The 22,630-nt window shown below is 37.1% G+C and overlaps 1 protein-coding gene across 1 annotated transcript in view; it reads right to left on the reverse strand.

Moving 5' to 3' along the window:
• The window catches only part of LOC128643956 (glycosylphosphatidylinositol anchor attachment 1 protein-like), a gene marked incomplete at its 3' end in the record, with an annotated part of 30,930 nt that extends 14,496 nt beyond the window's left edge, over positions 1-16,434 (reverse strand). The window contains 9 exon segments of the mRNA XM_053696724.1: positions 11,608-11,647; positions 11,649-11,684; positions 11,686-11,757; positions 13,068-13,159; positions 13,162-13,178; positions 14,320-14,375; positions 14,377-14,500; positions 16,360-16,400; positions 16,402-16,434. Coding sequence (XP_053552699.1) covers positions 11,608-11,647; positions 11,649-11,684; positions 11,686-11,757; positions 13,068-13,159; positions 13,162-13,178; positions 14,320-14,375; positions 14,377-14,500; positions 16,360-16,400; positions 16,402-16,434 — 511 coding nt within the window.
• Positions 16,435-22,630: the final 6,196 nt, after the last annotated feature.

A 22,630-nucleotide genomic window follows, 5' to 3' on the forward strand; every position in this document is an offset into this window, starting at 1 on the left:
AGCTGATCTGTAGCACTAACAATGACTTATTACACACAACAAGCTGATCTGTAGCACTAACAATGACTTATTACACACAACAAGCTGATCTGTAGCACTAACAATGACTTATTACACACAACAAGCTGATCTGTAGCACTAACAATGACTTATTACACACAACAAGCTGATCTGTAGCACTAACAATGACTTATTACACACAATAAGCTGATCTGTAGTACTATTACTTATTACACACAACAGGCTGATCTGTAGCACTAACAATTACTTATTACACACAACAGGCTGATCTGTAGCACTAACAATTACTTATTACACATAACAAGCTGATCTGTAGCACTAACAATGACTTATTACACACAACAAGCTGATCTGTAGCACTAATTACTTATTACACACAACAAGCTGATCTGTAGCACTAACAATGACTTATTACACACAACAAGCTGATCTGTAGCACTAATTACTTATTACACACAACAAGCTGATCTGTAGCACTAACAATGACTTATTACACACAACAAGCTGATCTGTAGTACTAACAATTACTTATTACACACAACAGGCTGATCTGTAGCACTAACATTATTACACACAACAAGCTGATCTGTAGCACTAACAATGACTTATTACACACAACAAGCTGATCTGTAGCACTAACAATGACTTATTACACACAACAAGCTGATCTGTAGCACTAACAATGACTTATTACACACAACAAGCTGATCTGTAGCACTAACAATGACTTATTACACACAACAAGCTGATCTGTAGCACTAACAATGACTTATTACACACAATTAAGCTGATCTGTAGTACTATTACTTATTACACACAACAGGCTGATCTGTAGCACTAACAATTACTTATTACACACAACAGGCTGATCTGTAGCACTAACAATTACTTATTACACATAACAAGCTGATCTGTAGCACTAACAATGACTTATTACACACAACAAGCTGATCTGTAGCACTAATTACTTATTACACACAACAAGCTGATCTGTAGCACTAATTACTTATTACACACAATAAGCTGATCTGTAGCACTAATTACTTATTACACACAACAAGCTGATCTGTAGCACTAACAATGACTTAGTACTATAGATCAGCCTGTTGTGTGTAATAAGTCATTGTTAGTACTATAGATCAGCCTGTTGTGTGTAATAACAATGACTTAGTACTACAGATCAGCCTGTTGTGTGTAATAAGTCATTGTTAGTACTATAGATCAGCCTGTTGTGTGTAATAACAATGACTTATTACACACAACAGGCTGATCTGTAGTACTAACATTATTACACACAACAAGCTGATCTGTAGCACTAACAATGACTTATTACACACAACAAGCTGATCTGTAGCACTAACAATTACTTTACACACAAGCTGATCTGTAGCACTAACAATGACTTATTACACACAACAAGCTGATCTGCAGTACTAACAATTACTTATTACACACAACAAGCTGATATGTAGCACTAACAATGACTTATTACACACAACAAGCTGATCTGTAGTACTAACAATTACTTATTATACACAACAAGCTGATCTGTAGTACTAACAATTACTTATTACACACAACAAGCTGATCTGCAGCACTAACAATGACTTATTACACACAATAAGCTGATCTGTAGCACTAACAGTTACTTATTACACACAATAGCTGATCTGTAACACTAACAGTTACTTATTACACACAATAAGCTGATCTGTAACACTAACAGTTACTTATTACACACAATAAGCTGATCTGTAGCACTAACAGTTACTTATTACACACAATAAGCTGATCTGTAGCACTAACAGTTACTTATTACACACAACAAGCTGATCTGTAGTACTAATTACTTATTACACACAACAAGCTGATCTGTAGCACTAACAATGACTTATTACACACAACAAGCTGATCTGTAGCAATAATTACTTATTACACAAAACAAGCTGATCTGTAGCACTAACAGTTACTTATTACACACAATAAGCTGATCTGTAGCACTAATTACTTATTACACAAAACAAGCTGATCTGTAGCACTAACAATGACTTATTACACACAACAAGCTGATCTGTAGCACTAATTACTTATTACACACAACAAGCTGATCAGTAGCACTAACAATGACTTATTACACACAACAAGCTGATCTGTAGCACTAACAATGACTTATTTCACACAACAAGCTGATCTATAGCACTAACAATGACTTATTACACACAACAAGCTGATCTGTAGCACTAATTACTTATTACACACAACAAGCTGATCTGTAGCACTAATTACTTATTACACACAACAAGCTGATCTGTAGCACTAACAATGACTTATTACACACAAGCTGATTTATAGCACTAACAATTACTTATTACACACAACAGGCTGATCTGTAGCACTAACAATGACTTATTACACACAACAAGCTGATCTGTAGTACTATTACTTATTACACACAAGCTGATCTGTAGTACTAATTACTTATTACACACAACAAGCTGATCTGTAGCACTAACAATTACTTATTACACACAATAAGCTGATCTGTAGCACTAACAATGACTTATTACACACAACAAGCTGATCTGTAGCACTAATTACTTATTACACACAACAAGCTGATCAGTAGCACTAACAATGACTTATTACACACAACAAGCTGATCTGTAGCACTAACAATGACTTATTTCACACAACAAGCTGATCTATAGCACTAACAATGACTTATTACACACAACAAGCTGATCTGTAGTACTATTACTTATTACACACAAGCTGATCTGTAGTACTAATTACTTATTACACACAACAAGCTGATCTGTAGCACTAACAATTACTTATTACACACAATAAGCTGATCTGTAGCACTAACAATGACTTATTACACACAACAAGCTGATCTACAGTACTAACATTATTACACACAACAAGCTGATCTGTAGCACTAACAATTACTTATTACACACAATAAGCTGATCTACAGTACTAACATTATTACACACAACAAGCTGATCTGTAGCACTAACAATGACTTATTACACACAATAAGCTGATCTGTAGCACTAACAATGACTTATTACACACAACAAGCTGATCTGTAGCACTAACAATGACTTATTACACACAACAAGCTGATCTGTAGCACTAACAATGACTTATTACACACAACAAGCTGATCTGTAGCACTAACAATGACTTATTACACACAACAAGCTGATCTGTAGCACTAACAATGACTTATTACACACAACAAGCTGATCTGTAGCACTAACAATGACTTATTACACACAACAAGCTGATCTGTAGCACTAACAATGACTTATTACACACAACAAGCTGATCTGTAGTACTAATTACTTATTACACACAATAAGCTGATCTGTAGCACTAACAATTACTTATTACACACAATAAGCTGATCTGTAGCACTAACAATGACTTATTACACACAACAAGCTGATCTGTAGCACTAACAATGACTTATTACACACAACAAGCTGATCTGTAGCACTAACAATGACTTATTACACACAACAAGCTGATCTGTAGCACTAACAATGACTATTACACACAACAAGCTGATCTGTAGCACTAACAATGACTTATTACACACAACAAGCTGATCTGTAGCACTAACAATGACTTATTACACACAACAAGCTGATCTGTAGCACTAACAATGACTTATTACACACAACAAGCTGATCTGTAGCACTAACAATGACTTATTACACACAACAAGCTGATCTGTAGTACTAATTACTTATTACACACAATAAGCTGATCTGTAGCACTAACAATTACTTATTACACACAACAAGCTGATCTGTAGCACTAATTACTTATTACACACAACAAGCAGATCTGTAGCACTAATTACTTATTACACACAACAAGCTGATCTGTAGCACTAACAATTACTTATACACACAACAAGCTGATCTGTAGCACTAACAATTACTTATTACACACAACAAGCTGATCTGTAGCACTAACAATGACTTATTACACACAACAAGCTGATCTGTAGCACTAACAATGACTTATTACACACAACAAGCTGATCTGTAGCACTAATTACTTATTATACACAACAAGCTGATCTGTAGCACTAATTACTTATTACACACAACAAGCTGATCTGTAGCACTAACAATGACTTATTACACACAACAAGCTGATCTGTAGCACTAACAATGACTTATTACACACAACAAGCTGATCTGTAGCACTAACAATTACTTATTATACACAACAAGCTGATCTGTAGCACTAACATTATTACACACAACAAGCTGATCTGTAGCACTAACAATGACTTATTACACACAACAAGCTGATCTGTAGCACTAACAATTACTTATCGCACACAACAGGCTGATCTGTAGCACTAACAATGACTTATTACACACAACAAGCTAATCTGTAGCACTAACAATTACTTATTACACACAACAAGCTGATCTGTAGTACTAATTACTTATTACACACAATAAGCTGATCTGTAGCACTAACAATGACTTATTACACACAACAAGCTGATCTGTAGCACTAACAATTACTTATTACACACAACAAGCTGATCTGTAGCACTAACATTATTACACACAACAAGCTGATCTGTAGCACTAACAATGACTTATTACACACAATAAGCTGATCTGTAGCACTAACAATGACTTATTACACACAACAAGCTGATCTGTAGCACTAACAATTACTTATTACACACAACAAGCTAATCTGTAGCACTAACAATGACTTATTACACACACAAGCTGATCTGTAGCACTAACAATGACTTATTACACACAACAAGCTGATCTGTAGCACTAATTACTTATTACACACAACAAGCTGATCTGTAGTACTGTTACTTATTACACACAACAAGCTGATCTGTAGTACTATTACTTATTACACACAACAAGCTGATCTGTAGTACTAACAATTACTTATTACACACAACAAGCTGATCTGTAGCACTAACAATGACTTATACACATAACAAGCTGATCTGTAGCACTAACAATGACTTATTACACACAACAAGCTGATCTGTAGTACTGTTACTTATTACACACAACAAGCTGATCTGTAGCACTAATTACTTATTACACACAACAAGCTGATCTGTAGTACTAACAATGACTTATTACACACAACAAGCTGATCTGTAGCACTAATTACTTATTACACACAACAAGCTGATCTGTAGTACTGTTACTTATTACACACAACAAGCTGATCTGTAGTACTATTACTTATTACACACAAGCTGATCTGTAGCACTAATTACTTATTACACACAACAAGCTGATCTGTAGCACTAACAATTACTTATTACACACAACAAGCTGATCTGTAGCACTAATTACTTATTACACACAACAAGCTGATCTGTAGCACTAACAATTACTTATTACACACAACAAGCTGATCTGTAGCACTAATTACACACAACAAGCTGATCTGTAGCACTAACAATTACTTATTACACACAACAAGCTGATCTGTAGCACTAACAATGACTTATTACACACAACAAGCTGATCTGTAGCACTAACAATGACTTATTACACACAACAAGCTGATCTGTAGCACTAACAATGACTTATTACACACAACAAGCTGATCTGTAGCACTAACAATTACTTATTACACACAACAAGCTGATCTGTAGTACTAATTACTTATTACACACAATAAGCTGATCTGTAGCACTAACAATTACTTATTACACACAACAAGCTGATCTGTAGCACTAATTACTTATTACACACAACAAGCTGATCTGTAGCACTAATTACTTATTACACACAACAGGCTGATCTGTAGCACTAACAATTACTTATTACACACAACAAGCTGATCTGTAGCACTAATTACTTATTACACACAACAAGCTGATCTGTAGCACTAACAATTACTTATTACACACAACAAGCTGATCTGTAGCACTAACTACACACAACAAGCTGATCTGTAGCACTAACAATGACTTATTACACACAACAAGCTGATCTGTAGTACTAATTACTTATTACACACAATAAGCTGATCTGTAGCACTAATTACTTATTACACACAACAGGCTGATCTGTAGCACTAACAATTACTTATTACACACAACAAGCTGATCTGTAGCACTAATTACTTATTACACACAACAGGCTGATCTGTAGCACTAACAATTACTTATTACACACAACAAGCTGATCTGTAGCACTAACAATTACTTATTACACACAACAAGCTGATCTGTAGCACTAACTACACACAACAAGCTGATCTGTAGCACTAACAATGACTTATTACACACAACAAGCTGATCTGTAGTACTAATTACTTATTACACACAATAAGCTGATCTGTAGCACTAACAATGACTTATTACACACAACAAGCTGATCTGTAGTACTAATTACTTATTACACACAATAAGCTGATCTGTAGCACTAATTACTTATTACACACAATAAGCTGATCTGTAGCACTAACAATGACTTATTACACACAACAAGCTGATCTGTAGCACTAACAATTACTTATTATACACAACAAGCTGATCTGTAGCACTAACAATTACTTATTATACACAACAAGCTGATCTGTAGCACTAACAATGACTTACTACACACAATAAGCTGATCTGTAGTACTAACAATTACTTATTACACACAACAAGCTGATCTGTAGCACTAACAATTACTTATTACACACAACAAGCTGATCTGTAGCACTAATTACTTATTACACACAATAAGCTGATCTGTAGCACTAACAATGACTTATTACACACAACAAGCTGATCTGTAGTACTAATTACTTATTACACACAATAAGCTGATCTGTAGCACTAATTACTTATTACACACAATAAGCTGATCTGTAGCACTAACAATGACTTATTACACACAACAAGCTGATCTGTAGCACTAACAATTACTTATTATACACAACAAGCTGATCTGTAGCACTAACAATTACTTATTATACACAACAAGCTGATCTGTAGCACTAACAATGACTTACTACACACAATAAGCTGATCTGTAGTACTAACAATGACTTATTACACACAACAAGCTGATCTGTAGCACTAACAATTACTTATTACACACAACAAGCAGATCTGTAGCACTAACAATTACTTATTACACACAACAAGCTGATCTGTAGCACTAACAATGACTTATTACACACAATAAGCTGATCTGTAGCACTAACAATGACTTATTACACACAACAAGCTAATCTGTAGCACTAACAATTACTTATTACACACATCAAGCTAATCTGTAGCACTAACAATTACTTATTACACACAACAAGCTAATCTGTAGCACTAACAATTACTTATTACACACAACAAGCTGATCTGTAGCACTATTATTACACACAACAAGCTGATCTGTAGCACTAACAATGACTTATTACACACAATAAGCTGATCTGTAGCACTAACAATGACTTATTACACACAACAAGCTAATCTGTAGCACTAACAATGACTTATTACACACAACAAGCTGATCTGTAGTACTAATTACTTATTACACACAATAAGCTGATCTGTAGCACTAACAATGACTTATTACACACAACAAGCTGATCTGTAGCACTAACAATTACTTATTACACACAACAAGCTGATCTGTAGTACTAATTACTTATTACACACAACAAGCTGATCTGTAGTACTAATTACTTATTACACACAATAAGCTGATCTGTAGCACTAACAATGACTTATTACACACAACAAGCTGATCTGTAGCACTAATTACTTATTACACACAACAGGCTGATCTGTAGCACTAACAATGACTTATTTCACACAACAAGCTGATCTGTAGCACTAACAATTACTTATTACACACAACAAGCTGATCTGTAGCACTAATTACTTATTACACACAACAGGCTGATCTGTAGCACTAATTACTTATTTCACACAACAAGCTGATCTGTAGCACTAACAATTACTTATTACACACAACAAGCTGATCTGTAGCACTAATTACTTATTACACACAACAAGCTGATCTGTAGCACTAACAATTACTTATTACACACAATAAGCTGATCTGTAGCACTAATTACTTATTACACACAACAAGCTGATATGTAGCACTAACAATTACTTATTACACACAATAAGCTGATCTGTAGTACTAACAATGACTTATTACACACAACAAGCTGATCTGTAGCACTAACAATGACTTATTACACACAACAAGCTGATCGGTAGCACTAACAATGACTTATTACACACAAGCTGATCGGTAGCACTAACAATGACTTATTACACACAAGCTGATCTGTAGCACTAACAATTACTTATTGCACACAACAAGCTGATCTATAGTACTAATTACTTATTACACACAACAAGCTGATCGGTAGCACTAACAATTACTTATTACACACAACAGGCTGATCTGTAGCACTAACAATGACTTATTACACACAAGCTGATCTGTAGCACTAACAATGACTTATTACACACAACAAGCTGATCTGTAGTACTATTACTTATTACACACAACAAGCTGATTTATAGCACTAACAATTACTTATTACACACAACCAGCTGATCTGTAGTACTAACAATGACTTATTACACACAACAAGCTGATCTGTAGTACTAACAATGACTTATTACACACAACAAGCTGATCTGTAGCACTAACAATGACTTATTACACACAACAAGCTAATCTGTAGCACTAATTACTTATTACACACAACAAGCTAATCTGTAGCACTAATTACTTATTACACACAATAAGCTGATCTGTAGCACTAACAATGACTTATTACACACAACAAGCTGATCTGTAGTACTATTACTTATAACACACAACAAGCTGATCTGTAGCACTAACAATGACTTATTACACACAACAAGCTGATCTGTAGCACTAACAATGACTTATTACACACAAGCTGATTTATAGCACTAACAATTACTTATTATACACAATAAGCTGATCTGTAGTACTAACAATTACTTATTGCATACAACAAGCTGATCTGTAGCACTAACAATGACTTATTACACACAACAAGCTGATCTGTAGCACTAACAATTACTTATTACACACAACAAGCTGATCTGTAGTACTAACAATGACTTATTACACACAACAAGCTGATCTGTAGCACTAACAATTACTTATTACACACAACAAGCTGATCTGTAGTACTAACAATGACTTATTACACACAACAAGCTGATCTGTAGTACTAACAATTACTTATTACACACAACAAGCTAATCTGTAGCACTAACAATGACTTATTACACACAATAAGCTGATCTGTAGCACTAACTATGACTTATTACATACAACAAGCTGATCTGTAGTACTAACAATTACTTATTACACACAACAAGCTGATCTGTAGCACTAACAATGACTTATTACACACAATAAGCTGATCTGTAGCACTAACAATTACTTATTTCACACAACAAGCTGATCTGTAGTACTAACAATTACTTATTACACACAACAAGCTGATCTGTAGTACTAACAATTACTTATTGCATACAACAAGCTAATCTGTAGCACTAACAATTACTTATTACATACAACAAGCTGATCTGTAGTACTAACAATGACTTATTACATACAACAAGCTGATCTGTAGTACTAACAATTACTTATTGCATACAACAAGCTAATCTGTAGCACTAACAATTACTTATTACATACAACAAGCTGATCTGTAGTACTAACAATGACTTATTACACACAACAAGCTGATCTGTAGTACTAACAATTACTTATTGCATACAACAAGCTAATCTGTAGCACTAACAATTACTTATTACATACAACAAGCTGATCTGTAGTACTAACAATTACTTATTACATACAACAAGCTAATCTGTAGCACTAACAATTACTTATTACATACAACAAGCTGATCTGTAGTACTAACAATTACTTATTGCATACAACAAGCTAATCTGTAGTACTAACAATTACTTATTACATACAACAAGCTGAATCTGTAGTACTAACAATTACTTATTGCATACAACAAGCTAATCTGTAGCACTAACAATTACTTATTACATACAACAAGCTGATCTGTAGTACTAACAATTACTTATTACATACAACAAGCTGATCTGTAGTACTAATTACTTATTACACACAACAAGCTGATCTGTAGTACTAACAATGACTTATTACACACAACAAGCTGATCTGTAGTACTAACTATGACTTATTACACACAACAAGCTGATCTGTAGTACTAACTATGACTTATTACATACAACAAGCTGATCTGTAGTACTAACAATTACTTATTACACACAATAAGCTGATCTGTAGTACTAACAATGACTTATTACACACAACAAGCTGATCTGTAGTACTAACTATGACTTATTACATACAACAAGCTAATCTGTAGCACTAACAATTACTTATTACATACAACAAGCTGATCTGTAGTACTAACAATTACTTATTGCATACAACAAGCTAATCTGTAGTACTAACAATTACTTATTACATACAACAAGCTGATCTGTAGTACTAACAATTACTTATTGCATACAACAAGCTAATCTGTAGCACTAACAATTACTTATTACATACAACAAGCTGATCTGTAGTACTAACAATTACTTATTACATACACCAAGCTGATCTGTAGTACTAATTACTTATTACACACAACAAGCTGATCTGTAGTACTAAACAATGACTTATTACACACAACAAGCTGATCTGTAGTACTAACTATGACTTATTACACACAACAAGCTGATCTGTAGTACTAACTATGACTTATTACATACAACAAGCTGATCTGTAGTACTAACAATTACTTTATTACACACAATAAGCTGATCTGTAGTACTAACAATGACTTATTACACACAACAAGCTGATCTGTAGTACTTAACTATGACTTATTACATACAACAAGCTGATCTGTAGTACTAACAATTACTTATTACATACAACAGCTAATCTGTAGCACTAACAATGACTTATTACATACAACAAGCTGATCTGTAGCGCTAACAATGACTTATTACACACAAGCTGATTCTGTAGTACTAACAATGACTTATTACACACAACAGGCTGATCTGTAGTACTAACATTACTTATTACACACAACAAGCTGATCTGTAGTACTGTTACTTATTACACACAAGCTGATCTGTAGTACTAACAATGACTTATTACACACAACAGGCTGATCTGTAGTACTAACAATTACTTATTACACACAAGCTGATCTGTAGTACTAACAATGACTTATTACACACAACAGGCTGATCTGTAGTACTAACAATGACTTATTACACACAAGCTGATCTGTAGTACTAACAATGACTTATTACACACAACAGGCTGATCTGTAGTACTAACAATTACTTATTACACACAACAAGCTGATCTGTAGTACTAACTATGACTTATTACACACAACAAGCTGATCTGTAGTACTAACAATTACTTATTACATACAACAAGCTAATCTGTAGCACTGTTGCGGATTCTTTTCTATATTGATTTTCTATAGATCATAAATTAGGAATCTCACCTCGGAAATATGACGCCAGTGCCAGTAGCAGCCCCACTGCCTTGGTTATTATTCTGCCCCTCACTACACGGGACACTCTAAAACCAGCGATTCCGTACTCGCTGCACGAGGCGCCCGCAGGATGCCGTACACATTTGTGCCTTTCACCATCTACAGCAGGAGCACAGAGAACAAAACCATGCGTAAAATACTACTATTATGTGCTAGACCTTTATTGTAAATCACTAGACCATAAATCAGGGCCAATTATTGTATAACAATACGGTGACCCACATTAGGGTTTTCTATTATGCCACTAGAATGTTACCTATTTGTGTGCGAGACGTCTGTCAGTATATTATCACTAGACGGCATGTTCTTGGGTCAGGGTCTTCTATTACCCCACGAGAATAAAAGCTTCTTGCAATTTATCTACATTTACACCACTATTCTGTAAGCTACATTAGGGGTTCCTATAATGCCACTAGACTACACTCTACTTGCACAGAAGTACCTCAGTTTATAACAGAACTGTATGAAACCTCGGTCAGGGTCTCCTATTGTACCACTGTAAACCCCCAGTTTATACAAATACAATATGGGGACTTTATTTGGTTTCTTTAAAAGACAATTCTAGAGGGCACTATAAGCAGATAGGAATCCTTAATAATAAAAAAATAAAAATAATGAAATTAATGAATCTGGATGAGGGGATATTTACCTTAAGAATAGAAATAAAAATAGTAAATCTGAATGAGGAATTATTCAACCTCAGTTATAGGATGTATTTAGTGAATATTTAAATGTCACGGTGATTGGTCGATATGTATATTCCCCTTAGATGGCATTAGAAGACAACATTGTCATACCATGGTTGAAAATGGTGAAATAAATCTAGTTGATAATAAATGTAAAATACAAAAATATATAAATGTTAATATACAAAATGTATTATAATTGTTCTGATTCTTGCATAAAATCTGTTCATCTAAACATTAGACTATGCAAACAATGAATCCAAAGTAAAATGATTTAGTTAGCAAATCAGTGTTATAGATAATACATAAAACATGAATTCATAAACCATAAATTCATTACAGACGCACGATCGATCCCAAATAAAACCTCTTTAAAATGTCCTTTACAAATTATAGGTTGCTTCTTTGATTGCCAGTGAATCTTGCTCAGAACGCTACCTTTAACGGCTAGCATTTAAATATGTGACATTACTTTCGTTAATACATAAACAATTTTCCGTTAATTAGTAATATCTGTTCGGTTAGCTTATATTGTCCGTTTTATGGCACTGAATATACTTGAAGATCAGACTTGTCTGTATTACAGGAAAAGTGGAAAAAATAAATTAATTCCAAGTGAGATTATGGCAAAAAATAATTTTTCTTCTATATGGTGTAATAAAAATTATAGTATAATAAAAAAAAACACACACAACACAGACACACGTATTGTTAGCGACGTACATATCTCTCAGTTGACTCATCAGGGAAGGGCAGTGTGCGAGAGAAGCTCTGTGTGTAAACCTCCAGACCCACAGATCTCATCGTCCTCTCAGCCAGGCCACAGGAGAACCTCTGTAGAGAAAACAGGAATATGTATCAGTATAATCCCTATGGTGTATACGGAGGAAATGCCCTGACAGCTGGTTTAACACAAAGCAGCTAGGGAGAGAAAGATGAGAAGGAGATTGGTGGATATGCACGTATGCAGAACTTGATTTTCTGACTGGTACAAGGCTGTTACCAATAGCTTAATTTAACCTTTGTGGTTTAACCCCTTAGTATGAGCTCAAGCAATTACTACGTCGCAAATAGCAGGGTCAGACAAACTATAGCACACTTAAAGGGACAGTAAAGTTAAAATTAAACTTTCACGATTCAGATAGAGCATGCAATTTTAAACTACTTCCAATTTACTCCAGTTATCAAAATAGCTTTTTTTTTTTGTTTTCTTGGTATCCTTTGTTCAAAAACATACCTAAGTAGGCTCATGTTAGCTGCGATTAGTGGTTCCACATATGTCTTGTGTCATTGGCGTATCAGATGTGTTCAGCTAGCTCCTAGTAGGGCATTGTTTAAAGTGAATGTCAAGTTAACAATGATGCCTCACGGCATCGTATAGACTTTTAAAAATTAGCCTGAGTTTAAATTTATTAAATGTTTGATATAAATTTTCTTAAATTTTTACCAATCCGCTGAAAGTGCATCTTTCCCGCCTGCCGTATTGTCTAATTGATTGACAGCTGATGTTTCTTTCAAACAACTAATCCTTGTTTCCCCCCAGGGCGTTCAGTCCCTTTGCATAAATGTCATGGCCCTGTGCTATGTAGGTGCTGGTACCTCAGTAACTGTGTATATAAAAATTTGATAATGGAAGTAAAAATTGGAACGTCTCTTAAAACTGCATGCCCTACCTGAATCATAAAGTTTAATTTTGATTTGATTGTCCCTTTCATTTGACTTTAGTCTCCCTTTAACACATATTTCCAAAATACACAATAGGCAGCTGCCATAACCAACAGCTATTTAGTATTTTAATGAAATCTGGTGCCAAACTTTGAATTTTAGCAGATGGAGGAAATAAGTTAGAGGGATCTCTGTACCTGTGTCACACTGATGTTGCTTCAACGACTTACGTAACCCTCAATATCAGTCAATGTCTCACTGACGCGGCCCACACATCCATATTACCGGCTCACCCTCCAGATCTACTCACCCAGCCGCCTTTCTGTGCGCTGCAAACTCTCTGGCGTAGGAAAGCGCTCTGTCCCCCAGACACAAACTGTTCCTCCACCATGGTGGATCCCATAGCGTTCTCCGAGATGTATGAGCGTAGGGTAAACGGTTGGAATGCCAAGCCCAGGAACCAGCCTATGCCCATCAGGTAACTGATGATGCTGTAGATCAAAGAAAGGGTTTAAGAAAGATTTACACATTGTCATCTTATTTTTCATGTTTACAACAAAAACGTGACTTTTTTAACAGCTTTCCAATTGACTTCTATAATTAAATTTGCGCTATTTTCTTGGTATCCTTTGCTGAAGAGAATATCTAGGTAGGCTCAGGAGCAGTAATACTGGGAGTTAGCTGCTGATTGGTGGCTGCACATATATACCTTGTCAGTGGCTCATCAGATTTGTTCAGCTAGCTCCCAGTACTACAAATTAGAAAGTTAAATCATGTGAAATATTGTCTTTACTGTCTCTTTAAGGTGGACTGGCGGCTTTTAGCAAACTCCCACTACCACAGTAATACACAGGGGATAAAAAAAAAAAAAAAATAGTATTGTGAAATATATATATATACTATATAAAAAGTGGATGTGGACTCCTTGCACACATGCCCTTAGAGAGATACAACTGCACCTCACTGACGAGGCCCATAGAAGGCCGAAACGATCGTCTGGGGTTGTTGCTTCCTTGTTCAGAGAAGAATTGCCTGGTATTTCGGCGCTGGACTGCCATTTGGGCAGGATCAGACTGATATGCTACAGGATATTTTTTCTCTGTGGAAAGGCATCAAAAAGTGTGCTAAAAGAACGCGCACCCTGAGTTGCAATTGAAATGAACAGGCATGGAAGTTATTCTAGCTTTTGTTCTATCTCAGGGGTGCTGATCTCCCTCTTTTCTGATTACAAATATATATATATATATATATATACACACACACATATATTCATGAAATTGTGGGGGGGGGGGGGAGATGATAAACTGAAATTAAAATCCTCCATGTCTCAAAATTAAATCAATGTAAATATTTGCATAGGAAATTAGCACACCTAGGCAAGAATCCCCACTTGCTTTTCCCCAGAAATTCTTAATATACAATGTTACCATTGCACAAGAGAATTGTGGGTAAGATATGCAAATTCTCAGTTTTTTTGCTTCAAAATACTGTTTTGACACAGCGATCCTTTTAACAGGATTTTTACAGCAACCAGAAATCACTCACTAGACAGCCTGTTTCGTTCTTTTTGGAACTCATCAGTAGGAGATAGATTTCTGGTTGCTGCATTGGTAAAGCTTTTCTGTAAAAAATCCTGTTAAAAGGATCGCTGTGTCAAAACAGTATTTTGAAGCAAAAAAACTGAGGAATTTGCATATTTAATTTTGCATATCTTACCCAGAATTCTCTTGTGCATTGGTAACATTGTATATTAAGAATTTCTGGGGAAAAGCAAGCGGGGATACTTGCCTAGATGTGCTAATTTCCTATGCAAATATTACATTGAGATAGATAGAGATAGATAGAGATAGATAGAGATAGATAGAGATAGATAGAGATAGATAGAGATAGATAGAGATAGATAGAGATAGATATATACACATATACATATACACACGCACACATACATACATATACACACGCACCATACATACATATCGTATGGTTTGTGGAAAGAACAGAATCCATAGGATATTATGCAAATTGTTAGATACAAAAGTAATAAATACATAAATAAATATTCATAAATACATAAAAAATAGATACCTAAAAGACCCATTCAAACTGTTTGCATTAAAGATACTTAAATTATTGCACACTAAAATACCTACCCTGATAATTTTATTCCTACTGATTAATGTATCAGCGGTAAATCACACAGGTAGCAAGTTACACAGAAAGTATTAGAAAGCAGCTTATAGACTACATGGTCATAAGGCTATTAAATGAGACTGCAGGCACTCTCTACCTATGCAAGCACTGAGTGTAATAATATGTTTATCTCACACTCCAGTAGCGCTCTGTTACTCACCAGAGAGGAGTGTTCAGCTTGGTGATGATACGAGACAGAGCCCTGCCGGCGGTTCGGGTCAGAGAGAAGTCCCATGGTGATGCCGTTCCTGCACAAATTTACAGAAAGGCAATAAATGAAAAGAGAGAGATTCTACACTTCAGTACTATCCCCAGATCACTCTAAGGCAGCCCTTGTAGGGTTCCAAACTAGCTCTCTAAGCCCAAGAAACCACAGGCTATGTAATATAGAGTGCAATCTAACTGAAATCACCCAGCAATCAAAGGGCCATTAGTGAAGACAAAGTGACATGCTCAAAATCATTAGAATGTCGTAACAGTTGTGACCCTGCAATTCTATGTGTTTAAAACCCCACAAACGGGGGTAAACACGTGTTAAAGTATCGCTTGGGAAACCACAGAACACTGCCGGTCCTGAATGGGCATGGTTGCCGACTCAAACAGCTGACTGGGTGACCGACAGTTTCTACTCAATGCTAGAAGTGCTCTGTGGTTCCCCGATCTGTACATTTGCATGGGTTAAACCCATGAGCATTGCAAGATCGCTAGTTGTTAAATGACATGCTTTAACAAATTACACAAGGTCATGTTTACACTATAATGGCCCTTTAATCCTGAGGATATTCTTGGGTGAATCCTTTTTTTTGCTTATAACATTTATCATGTAATTAGCAAGAGTCCATGAGCTAGTGACGTATGGGATATACATTCCTACCAGGAGGGGGCAAAGTTTCCCAAACCTCAAAATGCCTATAAATACACCCCTCACCACACCCCACAATTCAGTTTTACAAACTTTGCCTCCTATGGAGGTGGTGAAGTAAGTTGTGCTTGATTTTATGATTTCTTCTATGATAAGCGCTTCTAAGCATTCTGAAGCCCCATCTCTCAGAGTACAGTGTTTGTCAGAGAGATGGAAGAGAGTGTCGCCTATGATTTATGGTTTCTCTCGTGGGAAATCTTTTTCAAGGGTTTCTCGGTTATCGGTCGTAGAGATTCATCTCCTACCTCCCTTTTCAGATTGACGATATACTCTTATATACCGTTACCTCTGCTGATCAGCCAAACCAGTACTGAAAACTATCTGCTATATGTGGATGGGTTGTCTTTTGGGAAGTAAGTATCATTATTTAAAGGGACAGTCTCAGCTATGGTTTAGTGCTTTATGTATTAATATAAAGTTTTAAATATATGTATTTTACTTATATTTGCCATGAGTCAGGTCTATGTGTATTTCCCTTTGCAGTCTAAACAGTTTCAGTATAGGAATAATGGTTAGAAGTTTATTTAACTTTTTTCTTACCCTGGGTTGTCTTTTTCTAATTTGACTTTCATTTTTTCACGGGCTAATCTAGGCTTACGAGGGAGCAAAATGCTGTTTTTTTTATTGCGTTCATTCTTGCCGCAAATTTTTTTTTGTGTTTCTTATGACGTGAGTTTATTTTATAAAGGTTTATTTACTTGGAGAGTGTTGTTTCTTTTGACTATCTCTTCTGCTAGAAGAGTTCTGATTTATCAGCTCTCTCGTGTCTCTTCTGATTTTTATTCATCTAGATAAGTTGTTTTGTGGGCTTTTTGTGAATTTGAACATTAGTAGAGAAATTGTTGTTCCTTCTTTGTGTCCTAATCCTAAAGAATTCTTTGAGAGTTCTTACAACCTTTGGTTGTGGCAAGAGCTTTATAATTCTATATCGAGGTTATTAGGTTTTCAGAAGACTTATGGGGGCCCATTTATAAAGCTCTGGATGGTGCTTGAGGGCCCGTGTTTCTGGCGAGCCCATAGCTGTTTATATTTTTATCCCTCCCCTCTCTAGTGACTCTTCTGTGGACTTCCACCATCTTGGGTATTTTCCATCCAATACGTCACTAGCTCATGGACTCTTGCAGTTACATGACAGAATACATTAATTTATGTAAGAACTTACCTGATAAATAATTTCTCACATATTGGCAAGAGTCCATGAGGCCTACCCTTTCTATGGTGGTTATGGTTTTTTTGTATAAAAGCACAATTTATATTTCCAGTTCCTCTTTTTGTATGCTTTTTTACTCCTTTTTTGTTATCACCTCACTACTTGGCTATTCGTTAAACCGAGTTGTGGGTATGGTGGGAGTGTATTTATAGGCATTTGAGAAACTCCGCCCCCTCCTGGTAGGAATGTACATCCCATACGTCACATGCTCATGGACTCTTGCCAATATGAAAGAAATGAATTTATCAGGTAAGTTATTACATAAAATTATGTTTTTTTGCTGGCAGACTTTTTCCAGTCTCTTTCTAAGACAACACTTGGTTTTTCAAACTTTTAATTTGTATTCAACATTTATTTTATTTGAAGCCCATACATTTTAAGTTTTCTATGTTATCACCATTAATGCTTCTAAATATAAAATATTCTTAAATAAACAAAGGAGACTCCCTGATTGGCTCTTACAGACAACTGACCATGTGGGTAACTTATTACAGAATATCTACACAAAGTATCACCCCTACAACAAATCAAGTGAGGTTGATCCCACTATATTTTATAGATATCTGCAGAACACAACCATACACCTGCAAACACCCTACACCCATGTCCTGTACCCATCTATGCCATTACACTGAGCTAGTGTCCCTGGTCAGCAAATCAATGCAGGTTTTGTTAACAAAGTGCTGTGTAAATGATTCTAAAACATGTACTTTGTATGCAGATCTTTGGCAAATTGCTAAACTGCTGATATATATACATATTTATTTTTACATTTGTGTTACTGTTTCTTTTAAACTCTGCACAAGGTCTTTTTTTTTTTTTTTGAGTGTTTGAAACCCTTTGCAAGGTAATGAATGTGAAAGGGTAAATGAAATGATTGTGTCCTGTGCTGATTGTGGTAGAAGCGGTTGTATAGGGGGAAGAATGTGTAGCAATGACTACAGCAGACATATGGCAGATGAGGGGGGCAGCAATAAGGGATGGGTCTTTAAATATCCCATGTGGAGGGTAATGAAGGGAGAGGCCTTTTAGAATGATCTGTGTGGCAGTGACTAAGAAGCTGAGGATATAATCAGTGATACCCTCAATAAAGCATAAGAATAGGAGAGAACATTTATTTGAGTCCTTTTGTGCATGTGATACTATAGGGTACATAAATAGTAACGAATGTCAGTAAACAGACTGTGGCTGTAACACACAAGCACTGCACATGAGGTCCCTGGGGGTATAACCTGTGGTTTGCTGACAATGAAGTAACGCATAAATAAATAACTAACATAAAGCTTTTGCATTGCAGTACATTGTGCTATTCCTTAATATCCCTGTTTTCTGTGTCCTTCCTTCCCATTAGAGGGTACTGGGTGCAGAATGCATCTTATGGTCAGTATCCTGTATATATGACTGACTCCTCTCTGTATATTACAGCAGTTTACTGAGCATAGCACAGGTTTAGCATATGCTAAGTGACAATGACATTTGTGCAAGCTCTATGGTTTACATAGTATTATAGGTGGCAGAGTGTATAGTGAGGACCTGGACTCACACAATATGCACAAGCAAACTCACTCATTAAACTCACACATACGGACACTTAATGACACATATACACACACTGTTACACAATCACACACTATGCCCAAACAAACGCATTCATAAAAGTTACGGATACGGACACTCAGTAACACATAAACACACCGTATGCACAAGCAAACTCAATCAACCAAAGTTATACATACACACACCCAGTGACACACGCATGAAAAACTTCACCCAGACACGCAAGCATCACGCACACAGGGGCATGCACATCGTGACCCAGACACGCACAAGCACATCGCGACCCAGACACGCACAGGGGCAAGCACATCGCGACCCAGACACGCACAGGGGCAAGCACATCGCGACCCAGACACGCACAGGGGCAAGCACATCGCGACCCAGACACGCACAGGGGCAAGCACATCGCGACCCAGACACGCACAGGGGCAAGCACATCGCGACCCAGACACGCACAGGGGCACGCACATACACAGTGTAACACACACTCAGAGAGTGTGACCCAAGCACACACTGTAACACACTCAGATAGTGTGACCCAAGCACACACTGTAACACACTCAGATAGTGTGACCCAAGCACACACTGTAACACACTCAGATAGTGTGACCCAAGCACACACTGTAACACACTCAGATAGTGTGACCCAAGCACGCACTGTAACACACTCAGATAGTGTGACCCAAGCACGCACTGTAACACACTCAGATAGTGTGACCCAAGCACGCACTGTAACACACTCAGATAGTGTGACCCAAGCACGCACTGTAACACACTCAGATAGTGTGACCCAAGCACGCACTGTAACACACTCAGATAGTGTGACCCAAGCACGCACTGTAACACACTCAGATAGTGTGACCCAAGCACGCACTGTAACACACTCAGATAGTGTGACCCAAGCACGCACTGTAACACACTCAGATAGTGTGACCCAAGCACGCACTGTAACACACTCAGATAGTGTGACCCAAGCACGCACTGTAACACACTCAGATAGTGTGACCCAAGCACGCACTGTAACACACTCAGATAGTGTGACCCAAGCACGCACTGTAACACACTCAGATAGTGTGACCCAAGCACGCACTGTAACACACTCAGATAGTGTGACCCAAGCACGCACTGTAACACACTCAGATAGTGTGACCCAAGCACGCACTGTAACACACTCAGATAGTGTGACCCAAGCACGCACTGTAACACACTCAGATAGTGTGACACAAGCACGCACTGTAACACACGCATAGTGTGACACAAGCACGCACTGTAACACACGCATAGTATGACACAAGCACGCACTGTAACACACGCATAGTGTGACACAAGCACGCACTGTAACACACGCATAGTGTGACACAAGCACGCACTGTAACACACGCATAGTGTGGACACAAGCACGCACTGTAACACACGCATAGTGTGACACAAGCACGCACTGTAACACACGCATAGTGTGACACAAGCACGCACTGTAACACACGCATAGTGTGACACAAGCACGCACTGTAACACACGCATAGTGTGACACAAGCACGCACTGTAACACACGCATAGTGTGACACAAGCACGCACTGTAACACACGCATAGTGTGACACAAGCACGCACTGTAACACACGCATAGTGTGACACAAGCACACACTGTAACACACACACATAGTGTGACAAGCACGCACTGTAACACACACACATAGTGTGACACAAGCACGCACTGTAACACACACACATAGTGTGACACAAGCACGCACTGTAACACACACACATAGTGTGACACAAGCACGCACTGTAACACACACACACATAGTGTGACACAAGCACGCACTGTAACACACACACACATAGTGTGACACAAGCACGCACTGTAACACACACACACATAGTGTGACACAAGCACGCACTGTAACACACACACACATAGTGTGACACAAGGCATCGCACTGTAACACACACACATAGTGTGACACAAGCACGCACTGTAACACACACACATAGTGTGACACAAGCACGCACTGTAACACACACACATAGTGTGACACAAGCACGCACTGTAACACACACACACATAGTGTGACACAAGCAAGCACTGTAACACACACATAGTGTGACACAAGCAAGCACTGTAACACTCATATAGTGTGACACAAGCAAGCACTGTAACACTCACATAGTGTGACACAAGCACACACTGTAACACTCACATAGTGTGACACAAGCACGCACTGTAACACACACATAGTGTGACACAAGCACGCACTGTAACACACACATAGTGTGACACAAGCACGCACTGTAACACACACATAGTGTGACACAAGCACGCACTGTAACACTCACATAGTGTGACACAAACACGCACTGTAACACTCACATAGTGTGACACAAGCACGCACTGTAACACACACATAGTGTGACACAAGCACACACTGTAACACACACATAGTGTGACACAAGCACACACTGTAACACTCACATAGTGTGACACAAGCACACACTGTAACACACACTCACATAGTGTGACACAAGCACACACTGTAGCACACACTCACATAGTGTGACACAAACACATACTCACATAGTGTGACACAAGCACACACTGTAACACACACATAGTGTGACACAAGCACACACTGTAACACTCACATAGTGTGACACAAACACACTGTAACACTCACATAGTGTGACACAAACACACTGTAACACTCACATAGTGTGACACAAGCACACACTGTAACACTCACATA

The sequence above is a fragment of the Bombina bombina genome, unplaced genomic scaffold, assembly GCF_027579735.1.
Source record: "Bombina bombina isolate aBomBom1 unplaced genomic scaffold, aBomBom1.pri scaffold_1806, whole genome shotgun sequence".
Classification (NCBI taxonomy): Eukaryota; Metazoa; Chordata; class Amphibia; order Anura; family Bombinatoridae; genus Bombina; species Bombina bombina.